The 21,407-nt window shown below is 41.6% G+C and overlaps 1 protein-coding gene across 1 annotated transcript in view; it reads right to left on the bottom strand.

Moving 5' to 3' along the window:
* Window positions 1-19,409, bottom strand: part of LOC129865744 (adhesion G protein-coupled receptor A3-like) — a 63,209-nt gene extending 43,800 nt beyond the window's left edge. Inside the window, exons 1-2 of the mRNA XM_055938734.1 lie at window positions 18,065-19,409; window positions 3,688-3,759 (exon numbers count right to left, since the gene is read on the bottom strand). Coding sequence (XP_055794709.1) covers window positions 3,688-3,759; window positions 18,065-18,288 — 296 coding nt within the window. The 5' untranslated portion in view covers window positions 18,289-19,409. The remainder of the gene's footprint in view (window positions 1-3,687; window positions 3,760-18,064) is intronic.
* Window positions 19,410-21,407: the final 1,998 nt, after the last annotated feature.

Consider the following 21,407-nt stretch of genomic DNA (forward strand, 5'->3'; position numbering starts at 1 on the left):
AAAAATAAAAATGTTTAATATAATAATATAATATAGGACAAAACACACGTCACGACAAGAGAGACAACACTACATAAAGAGAGACCTAAGACAACAACAGAGCAAGGCAGCACACATGACAACACAGCATGGTAGCAAGACAACATGGTAGCAACACAACATGGTAGCAGCACAAAACATGGTACAAACATTATTGGACACAGACAACAGCACAAAGGGCAAAGTAGAGACAACAATACATCACGCGAAGCAGCCACAACTGTCAGTAAGAGTGTCCATGATTGAGTCTTTGAATGAAGAGACTGGCATAAAACAGTCCAGTTATAGTGTTTGTTGCAGCTCGTTCCCGTCGTTAGCTGCAGCGAACTGAAAAGACGAGGGACCTCGCACCGAGGAATGCGTGTTCCTTGGGACCTTTAACAGAATGTGACTGGCAGAACGGGTGTTGTATGTGGAGGATGAGGGCTGCGGTAGATATCTCAGATAGGGGGGAGTGAGGCCTAAGAGGGTTTTATAAATAATCATCAACCAGTGGGTCTTGCGACGGGTAGACAGAGATGACCAGTTTACAGAGTGCAGTGATGTGTCCTATAAGGAGCATTGGTCACAAATCTGATGGCCGAATGGTAAAGAACATCTATCCGCTCGAAAGTCCCCTTACCTGCCGATCTATAAATGATGTCTCTAATCTAGCATGGGTAGGATGGTCATCTGAATCAGGGTGGAAACCAAGTCTAGACTTAACTTTAGCCTGCAGCTTTGATATGTGCTGAGATAAAGACAAGAGGTGACTACCTCAAACTCTAAACCCTCAGAGGTAGTAAATCACACCTGTGGGGAGAGGGGCATTCTTCTTACCAAACCACATTTGTTTTGGAGGTGTTCAGAACAAGGTTAAGGGTAGAGAAAGCTTGTTGGACACTAAGAAAGCTTTGTTGTAGAGCATTTAACCCAAAATCTGGGGAGTGGCCATCTGAGTGTAAGACTGTATCATCTGCATATAAATGGATGAGAGAGCTTCCTACTGCCTGAGCTGTTGTTGATGTAAATTGCGAAGAGTGTGGGGCCTAGGATTGAGCCTTGGGGTACTGCCTTGGTGATAGGCAGAGGCTGAGACAACAGATTTTCTGACTTTATACATTGCACTCTTTGAGATAAGTAGTTAGCAAACCAGGCCAAAGACCCCTCGGAGACTCCAGTTTTCCTTAGCAGGCCCACAAGAATCGAATGGTCAATCGTATCAAAAACTTTGGCAACGTCAATAAAAATAGCAGCACAACATTGCTTAGAATCAAGGGCAATGGTGACGTCATTGAGGAACTTTAAGGTTGCAATGACACATCCATAACCTGAGCGGAAACCAGATTGCATACCAGAGAGAATACTATAGACATCAAGAAAGCTAGTCAGTTGATTATTGACAAGTTTTTCCAACACTTTTGATAAAAACAGGCAAAATAGAAATGGGCCTATAACAATTAGGAGCAGCTTGATCTCCCCTTTAAATAAATAACAAACCGTGGCTGCCTTCCAAGCAATGGGAACCTCCCCAGAAAGGAGAGACAGGTTAAGAAAGGTCAGAGATGATAGGGGCAGCACCTTAAAGAAGAAAGGGTCTAAACAATCTGACCCAGATGTTTTTTTGGGGTCAAGTTTCGGGAGCTCCTTTAACCCCTCGGACTCAGTGACTGCCTGCAGGGAGAAACTTTGTTGCGGGGCAGGGAGAAAAGAGGGAGAAGCATCGGGGATAGTCACATTAGAAGGGATGGGAGATGAGGAAATGTTGGACGGGCAAGGAGGCATGGCTGAGTCAAATATGAATCCTGACTTAATGAAGTGGTGATTAAAGAGCCCAGCCATGTGCTTCTTGTCAGTAACAACCACATCATCAACTTTAAGGGACATGGGCAGCTGTGAGGGGAGGGTTTAATCTCCAGGTCTTTAACGGTTTTCCAGAACTTCTTGGGATTAGACCCACAGAGAGAGAACTGCTCCTTAAAGTAACTAACTTCGGCCTTCCGGATAGCCTGAGTGCACTTATTTCTCATTTGCCTGAACGAGAGCAAGTCAGCCTGAGTATGCGTGTGGCGAGCCTTTCGCCAAATGCAATTCTTGAGGTGGAGTAACTCTGCCAGATCACAGTCGAACCAGGGGCTGAACCTGTTTATAATTCTCATTTTCTTTATGGGGGTGTGTTTGTAACAATACCACTGAACATATTTAAAAAAGAAGGTCAAAGCATCTTCAACAGATGGGATCAAGCTGATTCTGTACCAATTTACAGAGGCCAGTTCATGAAGGAAGGCTTGCTCATTAAAGTCCCAGACAGACTTGGAGACGACTGAGCACTGGATGTGTTCCTTGGTAAAGATTACCACTCCCCCACCTTTGGAAGATCTGTCTTGCCGAAAAAGGTTATAACCAGAAAGGTTAACATCAGTATTCAAAACACTCTTCCTTAACCATGTCTCAGTAATGACCAACACATCTGGATTGGAGCTGTGAACCAACACTTTCAATTGATACATTTTTGGTAATAAGCTTCTAGTGTTAACATGCAGAAACCCCAGGCTTTTAAAAGAGCAGAAATCAGAAAAGCAGATACCAAGTCAGAATTGGGGCTAGCAACTGTAGATGGACCAGGGTGTACATGGACATTTCCAGATATCATCAGCAGTAATACAATCAAGGCACGGCAGAGGACAGGGAGAGCTCTGCAGTGCTGATTTATAACATCTGAATTTGCATCAGATGGCAACAAGATCATATTGTACAGCAATTTCATCAGGTAACATGAATACAAAGCCGACGAGAGTTGGTTCGAATAGGATGGGAGGCCAAAAGACCGTGTAACCAATAAGGAGTCAGAGTCCCGAGTGTGAGAACAAACATAGTCTGTCCCACGGTTGGGTAAAGAAAGTTCGTATTCAAAAAAACATGCAGGGGTCATGAGGCGAATAGCGAAATAGCAAAACGCACAAGAAAAAATAACGACTTGGGGCTAGCCATTGTAAATTCAGAGTCACTCGCCCCAATAGTGCCTGTGTGCTTTATTGCTTAAATATACCACAGCTTTCAGCAAATCAGCACTCAGGGATTGAACCACCCTGTTTATAATATGGTATATCTGGTAAGAGTGATGGGGTTTGTTTAAGACTCAACGAAAAAAAGCCGGCACATTCCGGAAGTACTGTCCTACTAAGAGCATCCCATTGTCCGATAATAGTTAACCCTGGAGGCCATACCTATTATTAACCCTCTCTAGTGCCATCCCTCCAGTCCTCAACTACTGACTGGTATTATTAACCTAGGCTAAGTGCTGGATGCCTCCTGGTTGTGTGTGACCTGGATGTTCTGTTGGCATGAAGTCAACGTGCATTTCATAAGGCCCCTGATTCTTCTAAATCTAGTGGATTGTCATGCAGGATTTCGGTACTGACTGGTTGTCACTCGCAATAGATGTGCAGTGAGTGTGTGTCTCGTCAAAGAGCATGTGAAGAGCAAAACATGATTGTTGATATCGATTGGCACATTGCAGTGTTATTCCTTTTTTTTGTGGTGGCCACAATTTAAATGCATATACGGGGAAACAAGGGATGAAAGGCATAAACGACACTCATTGTTGATTCTGTCATGGTCAGAGCTTGTGGGAAACATGAGAACATTATGAAAAACAATAAGACTCACAATCTTTCCAAAGTTGACAGCCCGATGAAGGATCCATTCCTCAATTCCTGAATTTTGTTGTTGCTTAAAATCCTGTGACGAAAAAAGAAGAGATGTATCAACCACTAAAAGTGTCCACATCAATAAGACACCACAAAAGACAACATTTGAACTACAAATGTACAGCAGCTTTCAGCAGTAAGCAGTATTAGTAGAATTTCAACTAAACTACATTTCACATACTATAACTAGCTCATTACCCGACAAGGAGGAGTTCACTATGGACATGTTTAATTCCATCAACACTGAAAGAAAGACAAGCTCTAGTAATCCCATTGTCTCTCAAACCTCCATTCACGGAACGTTCTCTGGCGCCAGGAAGAGGGTAAAACACCTTTCTTCTGCCCACCATGTACTTCCATGATGCTAAATTGGTAGCATGTGTCTCTACAGTGCACAATTCATCCAGGTAGGCGAAATGCGATAATGTCTGTTGCATACTTTCCGTCAACCCCTCTTCCGCTTTGATGTTTAAAGGTATAATAATCGGATCCAAAAATGTGGTGACTCACTTTGAGATTGTTTCCAGAGTGCTACATGAAGTCATTTGATGTAACGTTATAGGCTTGATCGTAGACACCGGCAGTTCAGGTGTTTCTGTCTCAAACTTCAATAGTGATAGATTCGTTGGCAACCAGGTATTATCGTTTCATAGGGGCTAGATCCACAAGTCACTGGTATTGCTGAATCTAGGTTCAGACTAGTCCAGGTCAGGGCAACGACGACTCAATGAAAGTATGCTTTATTTGTCTGAGATAAATCGGATCTCTAGATAGTGAGATGCATCACATCCTTAATGAGTTACCTCAAGAATCTATTCAAATCAGATAAAATAGCAAGTATTGTACTTTTTGACCCCTTATGAAATTGAAAAAAGCCCTCAAAAGATGCTTTGAGGTTATCAACATTGTGAGTGCCAAATTTTGGGAGCTCAGGCAACTGAGATCCACTCAAAAAGCAGTCCACCATTTGATACCACCTCCATCATTCAACAGATGTATTCAGATCAGATTGTGCCTCAATTTATAAATGCACCAAAAGTCTCTTCATTCGACGGTTGAAAACGGGAGAGGCCTCACAGAAAACATGTCGTCGAAATTCTAGTTTCAAATGTCAAGACGAGTGCAATCACATGACCAAAGCTTTCATTATTCTTTTTTTATTGGGGGCTTCAGCCAAAAGTATCAAACATCGGCAGAGAAAATGTCCTGTGTCAGAAGAGCATACATTTGAAGTGTTAGATATCGCATAACATAAGCAAAGAGCTGGCCAATTTTAACCCAAGTACAAATTCTTGCGCTTTTTTCAAACCTCTACTCACCCTGTGCTAGACACCCCAATTTGCACCCTCTCCCCCCGAAGGCTCAGTAATTGAATAGTGATGTTTACTCCTGTGGGAAGACCCAACTGGCTTGTGTTGTGGGAAGACCCAACTGGCTTGTGTAGTGGTCATCCTATTTTTGAACTTTCGGGAGGGGATGTGGTGGGTCACACACAACCAGTCCCGACAACCCCCGGCCAGATTGGAGTCATTACGGGCGTTGAGGGCTAGCTTTATTACAGGGTTGGCTGGTGAAGACTATCGATATTTTCTCTTCCCTGCTCCCAACCCCTCAGAGAGGAAACACAAACCGTTCCTGTGTTTCACGACTGGCCCCGTGGCCCGTGCATTCTTCCCTGCGTGCTGAAACTCCAGATGTCGGGGCTTGGTGAGGAACGAGACTGCAAAGTCTATCACTGCTCTCGACACATACTGATGATTTAGGCAGAGCCACAGGGGATTCACACAAAGATCTTGGGTCGAGAAAATCATTGAGGAATAACTGGTCTGACCCAGATTTATATAGCCTATGATGCTTTATTGTAAGGTTCAGGGAGGGATGATTTATATTCCAGTGTGAATACTAAGTAAAGTACATCAATGGCTTTTTTACAGATGATAATGAGCACAAAGATGAAAGCAATTAATGCTTTGAATGAATTATGTTTATCTACATATTTTTTTTAGGGGGGGGGGGGGACTCTCTGCTGCCAGGAAGATGGCACCAACAGACATGGTAACACTGCTTCTAGCTCCTAAGCAACTCTGCAGGATGTTTTTTGTGTGTGTTATTTCTTACATTATTAACCCAGAACGTTTGCAATATTACATACAGCCACAAGCATTTCGCTACATCTGCTAAATGTGTACGGGACCAATAAAATTGGATTTGATATGTTCATAACAAGTTCAATATATTTTCTATCTCAGGACCTGAGTGACGTGTAGGCACATGCATCTCCAATTGCAGCTTTGTTTATCCACAAATATCCCTGCTACTTCCATAGAAAACCGCATAATTGTATTCAGAATTAAAGACATAACAGCTATATTACAAAACACACACACTCTTAGGAATTATTCAAGTCCGCCTGGATAAATATGCACTTCCAACCTTGTGACTCTCCAACTGTCAAAATAAATCTGTGTAAGAGGCTTCTCCTGAGAGTCATGAGCTCTGTTCTCCCTTCCCCCTCTCTCTTCCTCCCTCCCTCTCCTCCTCTCCCTCCATGTGCCCCTCCTTCCTTCATTCCACCCTCCCTCCCTCCTCCTCATCCTGACTGGTGTGTGACCTCAGTGCGAAGGGAACTGCTTAGCTTGCACGACTGCAAAGAAACCTGTATATATAGTTTACCATAAACTACGACCTCTGAACAATGCCTGTTTATAGTTCTGCCGTCTGAGCACTCATACCATTCACATATTCATTGGGATAAGGGTTCTGCATTGTAGATACATATAGGAGCCTACAACGAAGAATATATGTTGTAAAGAATAGGTGTTGTAAAGCTGTAGAATAGATGTTGTAAAGAATATATGCTGTAAAGCTGTAGAATAGATGTAAAGCTGTAGAATATATGTAAAGAATAGATGTTGTAAAGCTGCAGAATAGATGTAAAGAATAGATGTTGTAAAGAATAGATGGAAAGCTGTAGAATAGCACGGCAAAGAAGTAGGCCTATAGACTGGGCCATTTCAGCCTGACTGAGCCTGACATGCCTAGTTAAATAGAGGTTAAATAAATAAATAAAAATACAATTTCAAAAGTGAATGTAGCCAGCTACAACACCATGTATTGATTCTCAATAGGTAGACAAATCAAGCACTGAAGAACCATATCCAGGAAAGGTGGACAATCTTTTGGCAGTCTAGACACCTTTGACCAATTCACAATGTGTTTGATCTGCAGAGGGCAAGTGCCTAGAGGCAAGTGTCTGCTTCTTAGTTTACGTTTGCCTCTGGGAGCGTCTACGCGTCTGGGAGCTTCTACACATCTGGGAGCGTCCACACGCCTGCGTTCGGAGCGCCCGCACGCCTGCGTTCGGAGCGCCCGCACGCCTGCGTTCGGAGCGCCCGCACGCCTGCGTTCGGAGCGCCCGCACGCCTGCGTTCGGAGCGCCCGCACGCCTGCGTTCGGAGCGCCCGCACGCCTGCGTTCGGAGCGCCCGCACGCCTGCGTTCGGAGCGCCCGCACGCCTGCGTTCGGAGCGCCCACACGCCTGCGTTCGGAGCGCCCACACGCCTGCGTTCGGAGCGCCCACACGCCTGCGTTCGGAGCGCCCACACGTCTGCGTTCGGAGCGCCTACACGCCTGCGTTCGGAGCGCCTACACGCCTGCGTTCGGAGCGCCTACACGCCTGCGTTCGGAGCGTCTACACGTCTGCGTTCGGAGCTCCTACACGCCTGCGTTCGGAGCGTCTGCATTCGGGGTGTCACTAGAAGCGTACTTAGCATCTGATATCAGCACCACCTGTAGATTGTCTCTGTCTCACATTTGACTACTAGCTTCCTGAGCGTCTGCACTGGTAAATTCCTCAGGGCTCAGGGGCAGAGGAGGGGAACCACCCTTATCTTGACACAAAGATAAAACCGCCTTGAGCAAGAGCCAGGAACAAAAGAGCAGTGGGATCCAGACAAATCTCATGTAATATGCACTAATGTACTAGGGACTGAAGAATCACATGAATTGTAGCCTATGATCACACAAACTTTGCCGTCAAACCCAACCATCTCCATTGTGATAATTCTGTTCTTTGCATGCTCTTGGAGTGAAGCAAATAATTCAAAGACAAAAACACACTCTATATTACAGTTATTCTTTCCCAGAAGGGGCCTCTCAGTCTTGAAGCTAAGTTTGCACTCTTTTTGCATGAGAAAATCCAGCCTTTGAATTGCTCCAGCCTCAGGTTATTAGCACAAAGTTAACCAGGGATTGAGGAAAAAAAGCCAACCACTATACAACCCCCTCAAAGGCAGTAGGCAATCAAAGTCAACTGGTGCTCTCTCAACACTTGAGACATAACCCTTTAGAAACACAGGGGTAGAAGTTTGACTGCATAAAAAAAATATATATATATTTTCAGGCAATGACCCCCTTACAAACAGGCACATTTTTACCCGATTCTTACCTACATATGCCTTGTTACACCTCCAGTGTACATGCCGGCTTTGAGTGGTAGTAGCAGTGATCAGATGTGGGTGGGCGTCTATTTTAAGAAATCAATTGAATATCCACTGTCAAAAACAAATCCATTATTACTTGGTCTAGGCAGGTCCTAAGAAACATAAGACTAATAAAAATGTATTTTCAAAAGAATAGAATGGCATATTGAGTTTGTTATGTCCAAATGAATGAAATCAATAGTTCAATATTTTGTTCTTTAAAACAGACAAGACACACCTACCCTGAACACCGCCAACACACATTTTGTAGTAAGAATATAAAAGAATATACATTTTTTTTTAACTTGTGTCACGGGAACGTGTGGAATAAAGTGTTGAAATATATTTTGAAACAGAGCCCAAGCTTTTTTGTTCCACATGTCATCTCTTTCCTACCCTCACTCCACTTTGTTAGTGAGCAGGCACAGGGTGTTACATTGAGAGCATCGTCATCATGATATCGATAGAAAAGAATAGCAATCCTATTTTCAAAAACATGCAAGTCTCGTGTTCATATTTCACAACCTCCGCTGGCTTTTGGAGTTGCCTATAGGCAATCGAGTGAAATAAGAATCCTGCAATCGAGCAAAATAAGAAGCCCACACTTGATTTGGGCTACATTATTGCACGCTAAATGTTTCTGATCAGTGATAGACGAGCCAACAAATAGACAAGCTATACCACCTCCACTTATTTGCCCAGACAGAAAACAATTAACTAAACAGCCTGTACAGATGGGGATTCAGTGAAACAGAGTCACATTGACTGAGACAAGTCAGTGAAGTCACAGGCTTTTGGTTGGGAGTAGGCCTACACTACTAAGCCACTGCGAGTGAAGAGCAAAAAATCCTAAATAATAATCCACTTGTTAAACTACATAACATGCTGGCAAAAGGTTCTAATAAATGAGTCAACTAGACAAGATGATCGTGAGCAGCACTCGCCTCAACTAAGCTAACATTCAGTGAAAACAAAAAGCTGACATTGATTGATTTATCAAGACATGTACCCCACGCTTGTCTCAAAGTAGCGCGGTGGCATTGACCACACTGCTATTGCTAAGAATGAATTACAACAATTGGATGACTTTGGCAGTTTCAGTAAGCAACAATTTGATGCATGCCTTCAATTGCATTAGTCTACTTTATTCCAATATTTCCGTCATTCAGTGATATGGATCCATCCAGGTGCGGTTAAGGAAACAGTGCATGCTTAGTGGTGGGCGGAGAGATGGGAGAACGGGCGTGCCTCGCAAAGTTTAGAAAATGGCAGGAGGATGGTTAACGGGTGCTGCTTAGCAACCATTAAGAGCTTAAGAGAGTGGTGCGTGCCACTGCCGCCTCAGCATTACGGCTACGTATCATACCAAGCCGTAAGCAGAAGTTTACCCAATTATCGTTTTGGCTTTGATACTGGCAATACCTTTCAGATATAAGGAAAAAGCGGGAAAAAGTTGGCGGTATGGTAAAGTTGGCGGTAGGATAAAGTCGGAGGAAAAACGTCTTTCTGAACGGGATATCAATGTGAGCTTAGTGAACGGGAAAACTATGAACATTCATTAAATGTAACTGATACAGACACAAGGGTCAAATGTAGCGTTGGAGACCATAAGGATACTATTTGAAATTTGCGATTGATTATTACTTAATTAGGTTATGACCTGGAAGCATGTTCCACAAAATTAAGGCCTGAACACTGTCTCCCATTTGGAAGACAAAGGCCTCGTCTTTGAAAGAATGAACTTTTGTTTAGGCAGAGCTGAAAAAAGACACTTGTCATTCAAACACCGACTATGCTGTGTCACTCTCCCATAGTTATAAGCTGAAAATATCCCCTTTCAATTCCAGTAAGCCACGGTATAAGAAGGTATAGAAAACGGTCACCTTACAACTCCTTTAGGTGCATGGTATACACAGTGCCAACATCCAAATACTGGGCTGACAGCCAAATGAATAGAAACCAAGAACTGGGGCCTTCCAGATAGACAAACAGGAAGGCCCATGTCCTTATACGGAAATTCAGACGCACATACATAAGACAAAATGTATAGCCTAGCCTTGAAATCAAATTGAGACCCAAGTATGGTCTGGCAAACCAAATGCTCAACAGGTCTGAGTGTGTAATGAGAGACCGTGAGCTGCCTGGCTGTGAACACTCATTCGCCAGTCAGTGAATGGCCTTTGGGATTTCGTTATCTTCTCCAAGCATCACACAACAGCAAAGGAAAACACGGGGAGCGTTGCTTTAACCCAAATGCTTGCCTGAATAGCAAAACAAACCTTTCTAGCCACCGGACATGCATGACAGCGTAGTACCGAGTACTAGTTCCACAAGCACTTCAAAAGGCTGCCGGCCCGCCAACTTCGCTTTTTCATGTAGGAGCAGCTAAACGAATCAAACCAACGACAGAAAGGATTCTACCTTCAGATTCCACAGCAATTTTAAATTCGGCTCACTCAAATTGAAAAGATAATATCAAATATAGAGGTAAGATAATGTGGTGTGTGCATCTGTACGCCTATAAAGTACTTGTCTTTGCTAGGGCTGGGACGATACCAGTACCGTGATTCTCATTGGTATCTTGGCAAGGGAAATAAAGTGGATTTAACTTCTTAAGGAAAACAGCCCTAATGTGGGAAACGAACATGTTGTCATCCAGAGTCACATGTATTTATTTTCCATGCTATAGCACAATATTTACATACAGCAGGTTTTTAAAGGACCAAAGTGTTGGGTCTCATTCATGTTTTCATTTTTGACATGAAAAAAAATTGCGATACTGGTATTGTCACAGCACTTGTCTTGTTCATATGTTTTACATTCTAATATAAACGGATTTTACATCAAGTCTCAAGTCAAACTATCCTGAGTAAGCTACTCCATTCTAAAAACATGGTCCAATGGCATTCACTGCAGGTTAAGTCTTCAGGAAACTGGATGCATACCAGGCCGTCCCCCATGATTCCCTGCCACGAACCGTGCAATTAGTGCTCTTGACTGTGTCGTCAAATTACACTGCTTTTCATGCAGTACGAGGAAATCCCTGTCTCTTCCTGACATCAATCCCACACTCCTTGGTGGAGGTGGACTCTAGCGTGTGCGCTGGGCCACATAGTCAAGCCCAGGTGCCTGCTGGGAAGGATCCAAATGACACTCAACAAGTCTCTCGAAGAAATATGAGCTCTACTGTTGCTGTACACCAAGAATATGGTTCAGAGGCCGTGCTAATATAGGTTGAAACATGAACAGGTTGAGCCTCACACACATGCAGTTGCGCATATATACTTCTTCACACGACACACCTGCAATTAGCCCACTATGCGGATGAAAGGGTGCAAAGGTTACCAACGCACCAGGGTTAATGTTGCACAAGTCTTTTCTGACAGAGCTGGTTGTGTCAACGCATTTGTCATTTCCTCTTGGATTACTTTGGCATGCAGTATCAGTTGGAGAGCAAATGCTGGGAATGCAGCACTCATCCTTTCTTCACAGACATGCATTCAGCAGCCTGAACCCAGAGAGAACCACGCTGGAGAACTGGATGCATTCCACAACAGGGTCGCCAAATACTTTCCCTAGAAGCACAAAGGAGCTTGACTTAAGCCAATCAAAGTCGTCCAAGGATTTGAATTTCAAACGATGGCCAACTAACATTGTTCTAAAATTGGAGGGATTAGTTACACCAACCAAAATGTCTAGAAGATTTTTGTTGATGATTCAAGAAAATGTCCAACTTGTCTTAGTTACTTTGTTTCATTCAGAGAAGTGCTCAGTTTCACTCCAGACAGGAAACAGGAAGTGTGTGGGTCAAAGTGAGGGAAGGTCGATTGTGATTAATGGCCTCTAATTACACAAGTTGAATCACTGCATCGGACCAGGTCTTTAATTTGCAGAGAAGCAGGCGTGTCAATAGACTATTTAAAATGTACCAAATAACAAGTCTGGAAAGGGACCCCATGGCAACGATGCCCCAAATTAACACATTTAGAACATGCTATGCTGGTTTGTCAGACCCCAGACCTGTGGTTTAGGAGTTAAGGCTAGATAAGATTTTGTGAACTCTGTCCTGAAACGTCCATTATCTTCACAAGTCAGAGGTTAATCTAGATTTTAAAAAAAGATTGCCCTGAGATAATGGTAGTGATGTGACAGAAAAATGTATTTACCACAATGGTTTGTCTGTCATAGGATATCTTGACATAGTAAATTCACTGGGGAAAAGTTGAAAAGGCCATAAAAAACAATCATTTTCTGGGGTGTGCTCAACGAGAAGTTAAAGAACTCTTATTGGCAGTCAATTGATCAATAAACAGAATACTATCCAAATGTTTTAGATTAAGGTTGGATTTCCTACAATATCAACTTTGCTTGTGGCGCTTTCTCTCCTCCCAACTTTAGCTTTCAGGGCCAGGAGGGCAGAGTGAATTTGTTGCTCTCACAGAGCAAAAAGGTCTGGGACCTAGTGTCCAGGTAGGGGGAAGTGGTTGATTTTCAGTGTCAGGGAAGTTCGGGCAGAGCAGCAGGGACCCTGACTGTGATCGGGCCAGTCCAGTCCCACTGTGTCAAGACTAGGGCTAGGAATTACCAGGACCCTCATGATACATTATTATCAAGACACTCAAGTGCTGATACAATATATATTGTAATTCTCACGATTCTACAGTGCATTCGGAAAGTATTTAGACCCCTTGACTTTTTACACATTTTGTTACGTTACAGCCTTATTCTAAAATTGATTCAATTGTTTTCTTTACTCAATCTACACACAATACCCCATAATGACAAAAAAAAAAGTTTTTTTGACATTTTTGCAAATGTATTATAAAAAGAAACGGAAATATCACATTTACATAATTATTCAGACCCTTTACTCAGTACTTTGTTGAAGCACCTTTGGCAGTGATTACAGCCTCAAGTCTTCTTCGGTATGATGCTAAAGGTTTGGCACACCTGTATTTGGGGAGTTTCTCCCATCCTTCTCTGCAGAACCTCTCAAGCTCTGTCAGGTTGGATGAGGAGCGGTGCTGCACAGCTTGGTTTCACCAGACCAGAGAATCATGTTTCTCGTGGTCTGAGAGTCTTTAGGTGCCTTTTGGCAAACTCCAAGTGGGCTGTCATATGCCTTTTACTGAGGAGTGGCTTCCGTCTGGCCACTCTACCATAAAGGCCTGATTGATGAAGTGCTGCAGAGATAGTTGTCCTTCTGGAAGATTCTCCCATCTCCACAAAGGAATTCTAGAGCTCTGTCAAAGTGACCATTGGATTCTTGGTCACCTCCCTGACCAAGGCCCTTCTTCCCAGATTGCTCAGTTTTGCCGGGTGGCCAGCTCTAGGAAGAGTAGTGATGGTTCCAAACTTCTTCCATTTAAGAATGATGGAGGCCATGGTGTTCTTGGGGACCTTCAATGCTGCAAACATTTTTCTGGACTCCAATCAAGTTGTAGAAACATCTCAAGGATGATCAATAGAAACAGGATTCACCTGAGATTAATTTAAAGTCTCATTGCAAAGGGATCTGAATACTTATGTAAATAAGGTATTTCTGTTTTACATTTTTTATTATTTTGCAAACATTTCAATAAACCTGTTTTCGCTTTGTCCTTACGGGGTATTGTGTGTAGATCGCTGAGGATTTTTATTTTATAAATTTTAACGTAACAAAAATTTGAAAAAATCCAGGGGTCTAAATACCTTCTGAAGATAATGTATATGTATTGCGATTTGATACTGTGATTTCATTGCGATTCGATGTTTGAAACATATTGCTCACCTTATTTCTGCTGCAGATGGACAAGAAAGAGCCATAAGAAAACAAATTTTGATCAGTCATAGAAATAAAGGTGCTGAAAACAAGTTGTCTCCCAATTTAAAAAGAAGATGGAGAACAAGCATTAAAGGAAAAAAATGGATTTTGGGTGCAGGTACAGCCAACTAGAGCAAAAATAATAGTGATACCATCAAAACTAGACATCTTCAAAAAGAATATCCTAATTAGAGGTCGACCGATTATGATTTTTCAGCGCCGATATCGATTGAGGACCAAAAAAAAACGATACCGATTAATCGGACGATTTATATATATATTTGTAATAATGACAATTACAACAATACTGAAAGAACAACGAACCCTATTATTTTAACTTAATATAATACATAAATAAAATCTATTTAGTCTCAAATAAATAATGAAACATGTTCAATCTGGTTTAAATAATGCAAAAACAGTGTTGCAGAAGAAAGTAAAAGTGCAATATGTGCCACGTAAAAAAGCTAACGCTTAAGTTCCTTGCTCAGAACATGAGAACATATGAAAGCTGGTGGTTCAATATTCGCAGTTCCTCAATACTCCCATTTAAGAGGTTTAGGCTATCGTTATTATAGGAATTATAACACGTCAACTATTTCTCTCTATACCATTTGTATTTCATAGACCTGACTGTTGGATGTTCTTATAGGTACTATAGTATTGCCAGCCTAATCTCGGGAGTTGATAGGCTTAAAGTCATAAACAGCACTGTGCTTCAAGCAATGCTAAGAGCTGCTGGCAAACGCAGTAAAGTGCTGTTTGAATGAATGCTTACGAGCCTGCTGCTGCCTACCACCGCTCAGTCAGACTGCTCTATCAAATATCAAATCATAGACTTAATTATAATAAACACAAAGAAATACGAGCCTTTGGTCATTAATATGGTCAAATCTGGAAACTATCATTTTGAAAACAAAACGTTTATTCTTTCAGTGAAATACTGAACCATTCCGTATTTTGTCGAATGGGTGGCAACCCTAAGTCTAAATATTGCTGTTACAGTGCGCAACCTTCAATGTTATGTCATAATTATGTAAAATTCTGGAAAATTAATGATGGTCTTTGTTAGGAAGAAACACAGTTCGCAACAAGCCAGGCGGCCCAAACTGTTGCATATATCCTGACTCTGCTTGCACTGAATGCAAGAGAAGTAACAATTTCCCTAGTTAATATTGCCTCCTAACATGCATTGATTTTAACTAAATATGCAGGTGTAAAAATATATACTTCTGTGTATTGATTTTAAGAAATGCATTGATGTTTATGGTTATGTACATTTGTGCAACAAATGTGCTTTTTTGACGAATGCGCTTTTGTTGAATCATCACACGTTTGGCGAAGTTGAAGTAGGCTGTGATTTGAGGATAAATTAACAGGCACCGCATTGATTATATGCAACACAGGACAAGCTAGTTAACCTAGTAATATCATCAACCATGTGTAGTTAACTAGTGATTATGTGAATATTGTTTGTTTTTTATAAGATGAGTTTAAATGCTAGCTAGCAACATACTCCTTGCAGCCACAAGGTCCTTTTGACGAGGCACTCGCGTAACAGGTGGTCAGCCTGCCACACAATTTCCTCATGGATTGCAATGTAATCGGCCATAATCAGCGTCCAAAACGGCTGATTACCGATTGTTATGAAAACTTGAAATTGTCCCTAATTAAATCGGCCATCGATCGACCTCTAATCCTGATATATAACTACAAAAAAATTCACTCGTCCAGACCGCTGTCAACCCATCGGCAGGACACCGAGAGAGGTTGTAAACCAGCCCATAGACCACCACATCTTCGGGAGAGGCCTGGCGATTTTACAGGCCGTAAATAAACACCCCCCAAATGTAGCGGTTAAAGGAAGAGCACAGTCTCATGGTCACTAATTTGGACAGAGTTGCAGCGGGTCTATTTGACTGAGACCTTGAAACCCTGAAGACCTACCCATCAGTATTCCTGAAATCTGTTGACAAAAACATTGAGAGACCTATGGGAAGTTTAGTGGGAAACCCATAGGAATGCCTGAGAACTTAATCATCCCTCTTGTTCTGTGGTGGCCATCTTTCAGACCTTGAATCACGGAGCTTGGTTCAATGCTCAAGACATGAGGAATATGTTTCCCTTCCCAATCATTCACTGTCGGGCCGAACAAAATGATGGCCCTCCAAGCAGTTCAGCCTATTTTAACGCATACAGAAATATCACATACCATGACGGAGGTAATAATATCTCAATCAGTCACTTACATAACCAACGTCAGGCCAAGTCAAAGTAGCAAAAGAATCCTTGAGGAAAGAACTTAAAAAGTATGCGGGAAAAGCAACAGTCTATGCACAAGGACTACTTTTAACAATGTCGTCTAAAAATGTTACAAAAACACATTTACTTGATGAATGAAGAACAGTGCAGATACAAAGTTTGTGCTGTTTCCATCTTATAGGCCATTCCAAGGCAATGGTAGAGTACTGGTGCAAGGAACTGATGTTCTTGGCTTGTGTACACTCAAAAACACTGCTTCAGTCTTGTCTCCATCGGGGCGACTGCATGTGCAATAGGTTGCGGTGGTTTAATGGTATGCACAGTGTGGTTGCATTACACAAACAACTGCATGTATCGCATATGTTGTGGCAATGAAATGAGATACAAAACTGTTGCCAACCACACATTACATGTGTTCAACGATAACTCTCACTGCATGTTTTTGCTTAGCCCAGGGGCGGACTGGCCATCTGGCATTACAGGCAAATGCCAGATGGACTGGGCCAATTTCATCCTAGTGGGTCTGTCTAACACTTTTTTGGGGGGACACAAAATTATTATTATCTAGCTAATGGGGCCTGGAGAAAAACAAATTGTCCCAGTCCGCCCCTGGCTTAAGGTGTCAGCGTGATAAAGTTTGGCTGAAGTGCTAGCATACTCCCGTAAAAGACCGCTTGAAAATTTTGTAAAAAAGCATCAATGGTGCTGTTTGTCCATTTTAAGACAGCGTAGCCATTTTTTTATTTCCTCAAAATAGTCAGAATTACACTAAGACAACTTAAGAAATGTCATTAATTTTGACGCTTTTGCAGAGGAGATATTAGTTGCGCAATTTTGCATCTGACTATGATGTTTGGTGGTGTTTCTCAAGAGAAAGATTTTGCATGAGGACGAGTTGTCTCTCAATGAATGACCACAGGCACTTCATTGAAGAAGACCTACTGTTGACCAATCGCCAACGAGAGGGCGTAGACTCTGGCTACCGACGTTGGCTTGCCTCTCGAGAGAAAAAAATGTGTGCAACTGGACATCCGAAAAAAACCTGTGCCTTAGTCCAAAAAGGAACAAAAACGTAAAAAATGGCATCACAATACATGCAGGAACTGTTCCTAACTCTTTCGGCTGGGAAACATGCAGACGACTTAAGCCTACATAAATACCATTTGGATGCCGTACAATTATATACTGCATTTACAATTATGAAAATGTATTTTGGTCTAAGACATTTCCATCATACAGGACTAGATTATAGTGTGACATGCCAATGACATCTGTTACATACCCATTTATATGTAAAGGATACTATTATTGTATGCAGCTGACAAGGGACGGATGTGGAGGTGGCAATACAGCTACAAATAGTGACCTCGGCATCTTTGACACAAGTCCTTTGTTATGGACATGGTAACTATATTTGAGCTGTAATGGACAGTATTTGTATGTCAGTAGCTGAAATCATCAGCAGATTTGAGTGATTAACCCCAACAAGATCAGACTAGAACCAAAAATATATATAGTTGGCTATAGACTATTGGAAGAATTATGGATGACCTCAGACCATCACTTATCAATAGTCATAAGTAAAAATACAAATAAATATTGTGTTAGGTTTTGAATAAGTTGAATAAGTTTCTCAAAACACAGGCCGACAAACAGAATAAATTGCAGGTAATGAACAAGGCAAATATTTGGCAGCATGGTTCTTTCTGTATCCCCAAGCTGTTCCAAACAAGGGGACAGCATCGTCATTATTTTGTTGATGCCAAACAGGCCTATTGATCTATACTTACAAAGTGACTGTTCTGTTGGGGAAGGAGTCCGGGGGTAACACCTGATGTAGTTCCATATTGCTGCAGACCACTTTCCTATCCGCCGTGGCCACTGACCGTGTGCTTTTCCCTGCGCTTTTTGAACGTTCATCATATGATTTACAGTCAGATGATACCGCAGAGCCATCGCCTCCGAGTAGCAAAACAAATAACAATTGCAACAAAGCAACCGCACATAACCTCATTTTCAAAATATATTCCAAGATAATTAGGCTACTGTAGCATTGGCAAAGAAAATAATATATTAATATCAAGTAGCGCAGGAGGCAGGGAATTGTGTGTGTAGTATAAATTGGCCTGGTTCTTTCTGGAAATAGGGTGAGCCAAAACGTCCCTCAGAGTACCCGGACAGTTTTAGTCATGTTGCAAACATCTTGTCCACTATAATGTGGATTTGGATTCCCTCCTCCATTTCTTGCAAAGGTTTCGATGTATGTGTTCAGCGTCAATCAATCCGAGAGAGGGTCTGTACATCCTTTGTTTGCCAAACGACACGATTCACAATTCCATTTCGTCATAAGGTCTTTGCAGCCTTCCCGAAAAAATAAAAAAACAACTGTTCACTTGTAATTGTAACGATTTGTCAGGGTTACACAATGAAACTTCAGCGTTAGAGAAAATATGTTCTTTGTTGCCAATAGCGCGGATCTAATTGAGAATTTGCCTACTCCACCAAGAGACAGCTGCAGTCATCCCAAGATAACACACTCTAATTTCAGGAAATTTGATCACGCCTTAGCTTTAAAAACTTTCTCCTTAATTATGAGAACTCATCCCGAGAGACGTAGACTGATACACTTAAATAGCATTACAACTAACTAAAACAACTGTAAGCAACTTTTCACTTTAGTGGCGCCCATCGACTCCAGTTGTTGGTGCAAAAGGAAATCATGGGACATCTCCTAAAAAACAGAAAGAAACATAATCCCGCTACGAGTTAGTCAGTAATCTTGTGTTTAAATATGAGTAAAAGTGGGTCCCTTCCAAGTTTGAGTAAATATCCAGAATTGCTGTCCTTGACTTTCAATTGGAGCGTCCACGTCTCTCTCTGAAAGTATTCATTGGCTTTCTTTCCATTGAGAACTCTTCTCCCACAGTCCTACCCTTGGCTCCATGTTGCAATTCCACCCCCTGACGTCACACCATATAGACCGCCTCTTTCTCCGATTCTCTCTGAGCAGGTTTACGTTTGATCTACCTTTAAATCCAAAATAAATAAGACGATACTGTCTGGTAAAAGCCTAATGATGCACTTATATCAGCAGTTATACAGCAAACAACCTCTCTTGATGCAGTTGATAGGTCGGAAATGTTCTTACATTTCATGGAAAATATTGTCCAGTATTGGTCAATGAACTTTTGAGCGTTCCTGAGACTGAGCAAACTTGTTGATTTGGAAATGTTGCCCAGTTAGTATTTACATACTGTTGTCGACCAGAATTTTTGGCAGATGACTTGGATAAAATATATTTGGTAACACATACTATACTAGTAATACTGCAATAAATACAGTAACAACATTGTAACAGCATTTTTTTTTTTAATGTATGTAACAATATAACAATACTACATTGTTGTTACTAGTGTAATAATAGCATAACCACACATATCTACCTAGCTACATATGTCTACTTTGATAATAAGGTGGCCAAGAAAATTAAACAATTATTTCATTTTGAAATGTGATTAAAGTAACCCGTTGCAATGCACCCCTTCTCTCTTTTATTGCGTCCAGTATCTCCTCTCTTCCTAGGTACCTTCACACAAAGCCCTCTTTTCACTTCTCAAACAAGTTCAGGCTAGCTTTGTAATGGGCAATCGCCATGAAAAGCCAGAGTCAGTCAGACAGGAAGAGACCATACAATAATTCAAATATGCAGTACTACAATACCCTTGTATAACACTATTGACATGTAAGGGCCCATAGAAACTAAATAAATACATTTTAGTAGAGTTGGGTTGCCAGACGCTGTCCGTCCGTCCGTCTTTCCTCATATTTGCTATGTTCAGGTCAATTGAGCAGCTTGGTTTTAGAAGAGTGACTGACAGACAAGCAGCGTAACCTCTCAGTCATCTCAGGAAACTTCATACCCAGGGGCTGCACAGCTTTTACTTCCATTAGTCTTCATTTCAGGATCGCACAGGGCTTTGACGTCCACTAAAAGAAGGCTGTGTGCAAACATACGGACCACAGTCATTGTAGTAATAGATTTTCCTTCTTCATGAAGAAAAAACAAGGATTACTTTAGGATGACACAATGAAAGTTATTTAGAGGGGCGGTTTATTTTGGGTGGCCTTCAATATTGACTAAAAAGAGACCAAAATAAGGTTACATAATACACCAAATCCATGAAATAATGTTATATGACTAATGTAAAATTAATAAATTAAGATATTTCTCCAGATGCAAGATTGATCTCTATTATATTACACTATATTACACTATGCAAATTGTCACTATAGTCCAATGAATGTCTGTAATGGCTAGCATTGACTGGTAATTTGATTAGTAGATTGTAATCTCCCAATAAAGCGCACAGGACTAGTCACATGCCAAAGATTCAAGATGTCATTTCATTCTCTGGGTTATTTTTTTAATAAATTAACTCATATGAGCACATTTGTGAAGTAAAATATAACTTCATGCATTTATGAAAATATTATTTAAAAAATCGAATTCAGCCAGGGTGCAGGACAGGTAACAAGTGATTAATGAGCAATGTGCAGGTTCACAGATACATATGCCTACATTAGCCTCATCTAACCACTATCCTTTTTTTACTAGTCTACATCTTTCTTGTAGCCTCCAAATAAAATTTGTCCAGCGCTAGCTCACGTCATCGATCGTGAACAAGGAAGAGTGAAGAGCTCCGAGTCTACGTACCAATTCTTACTTGCTTGACAATTCAATATTTGACAAGATAATTGACTTTTTTACATGTAGGCAAATAGAACCAACAGCACTGCATGGAATTGTTTGCATAGAACGATACTGAAACCATGTTCCCGAACTTTGCATGGGGCGCGGCAACATTCCCTTATCAAATCGAGGGTATGTAACAATAGTTTATGTGGCGCCGGCGGTAGTCAAACTGTCCACGTGATAATTTCTTCATGCGTCCCCGCGATGAGATTCTCTGGCCAAGTGCAAGAAGTAGCCTACACAACTGCTGACAACCTATAGGCTACAGCAGGGACGGCTTTAGCTTTTGGGGGCCCTAAACTAGATTTGTTTGGGGAGCCTCCCCATCAAGCAAGCAAAAATGTATGTTTTAAAGTTAATTTACAGCAATTCTACACATT

This window comes from Salvelinus fontinalis, chromosome 11, assembly GCF_029448725.1.
Source record: "Salvelinus fontinalis isolate EN_2023a chromosome 11, ASM2944872v1, whole genome shotgun sequence".
NCBI classification, from domain to species: domain Eukaryota; kingdom Metazoa; phylum Chordata; class Actinopteri; order Salmoniformes; family Salmonidae; genus Salvelinus; species Salvelinus fontinalis.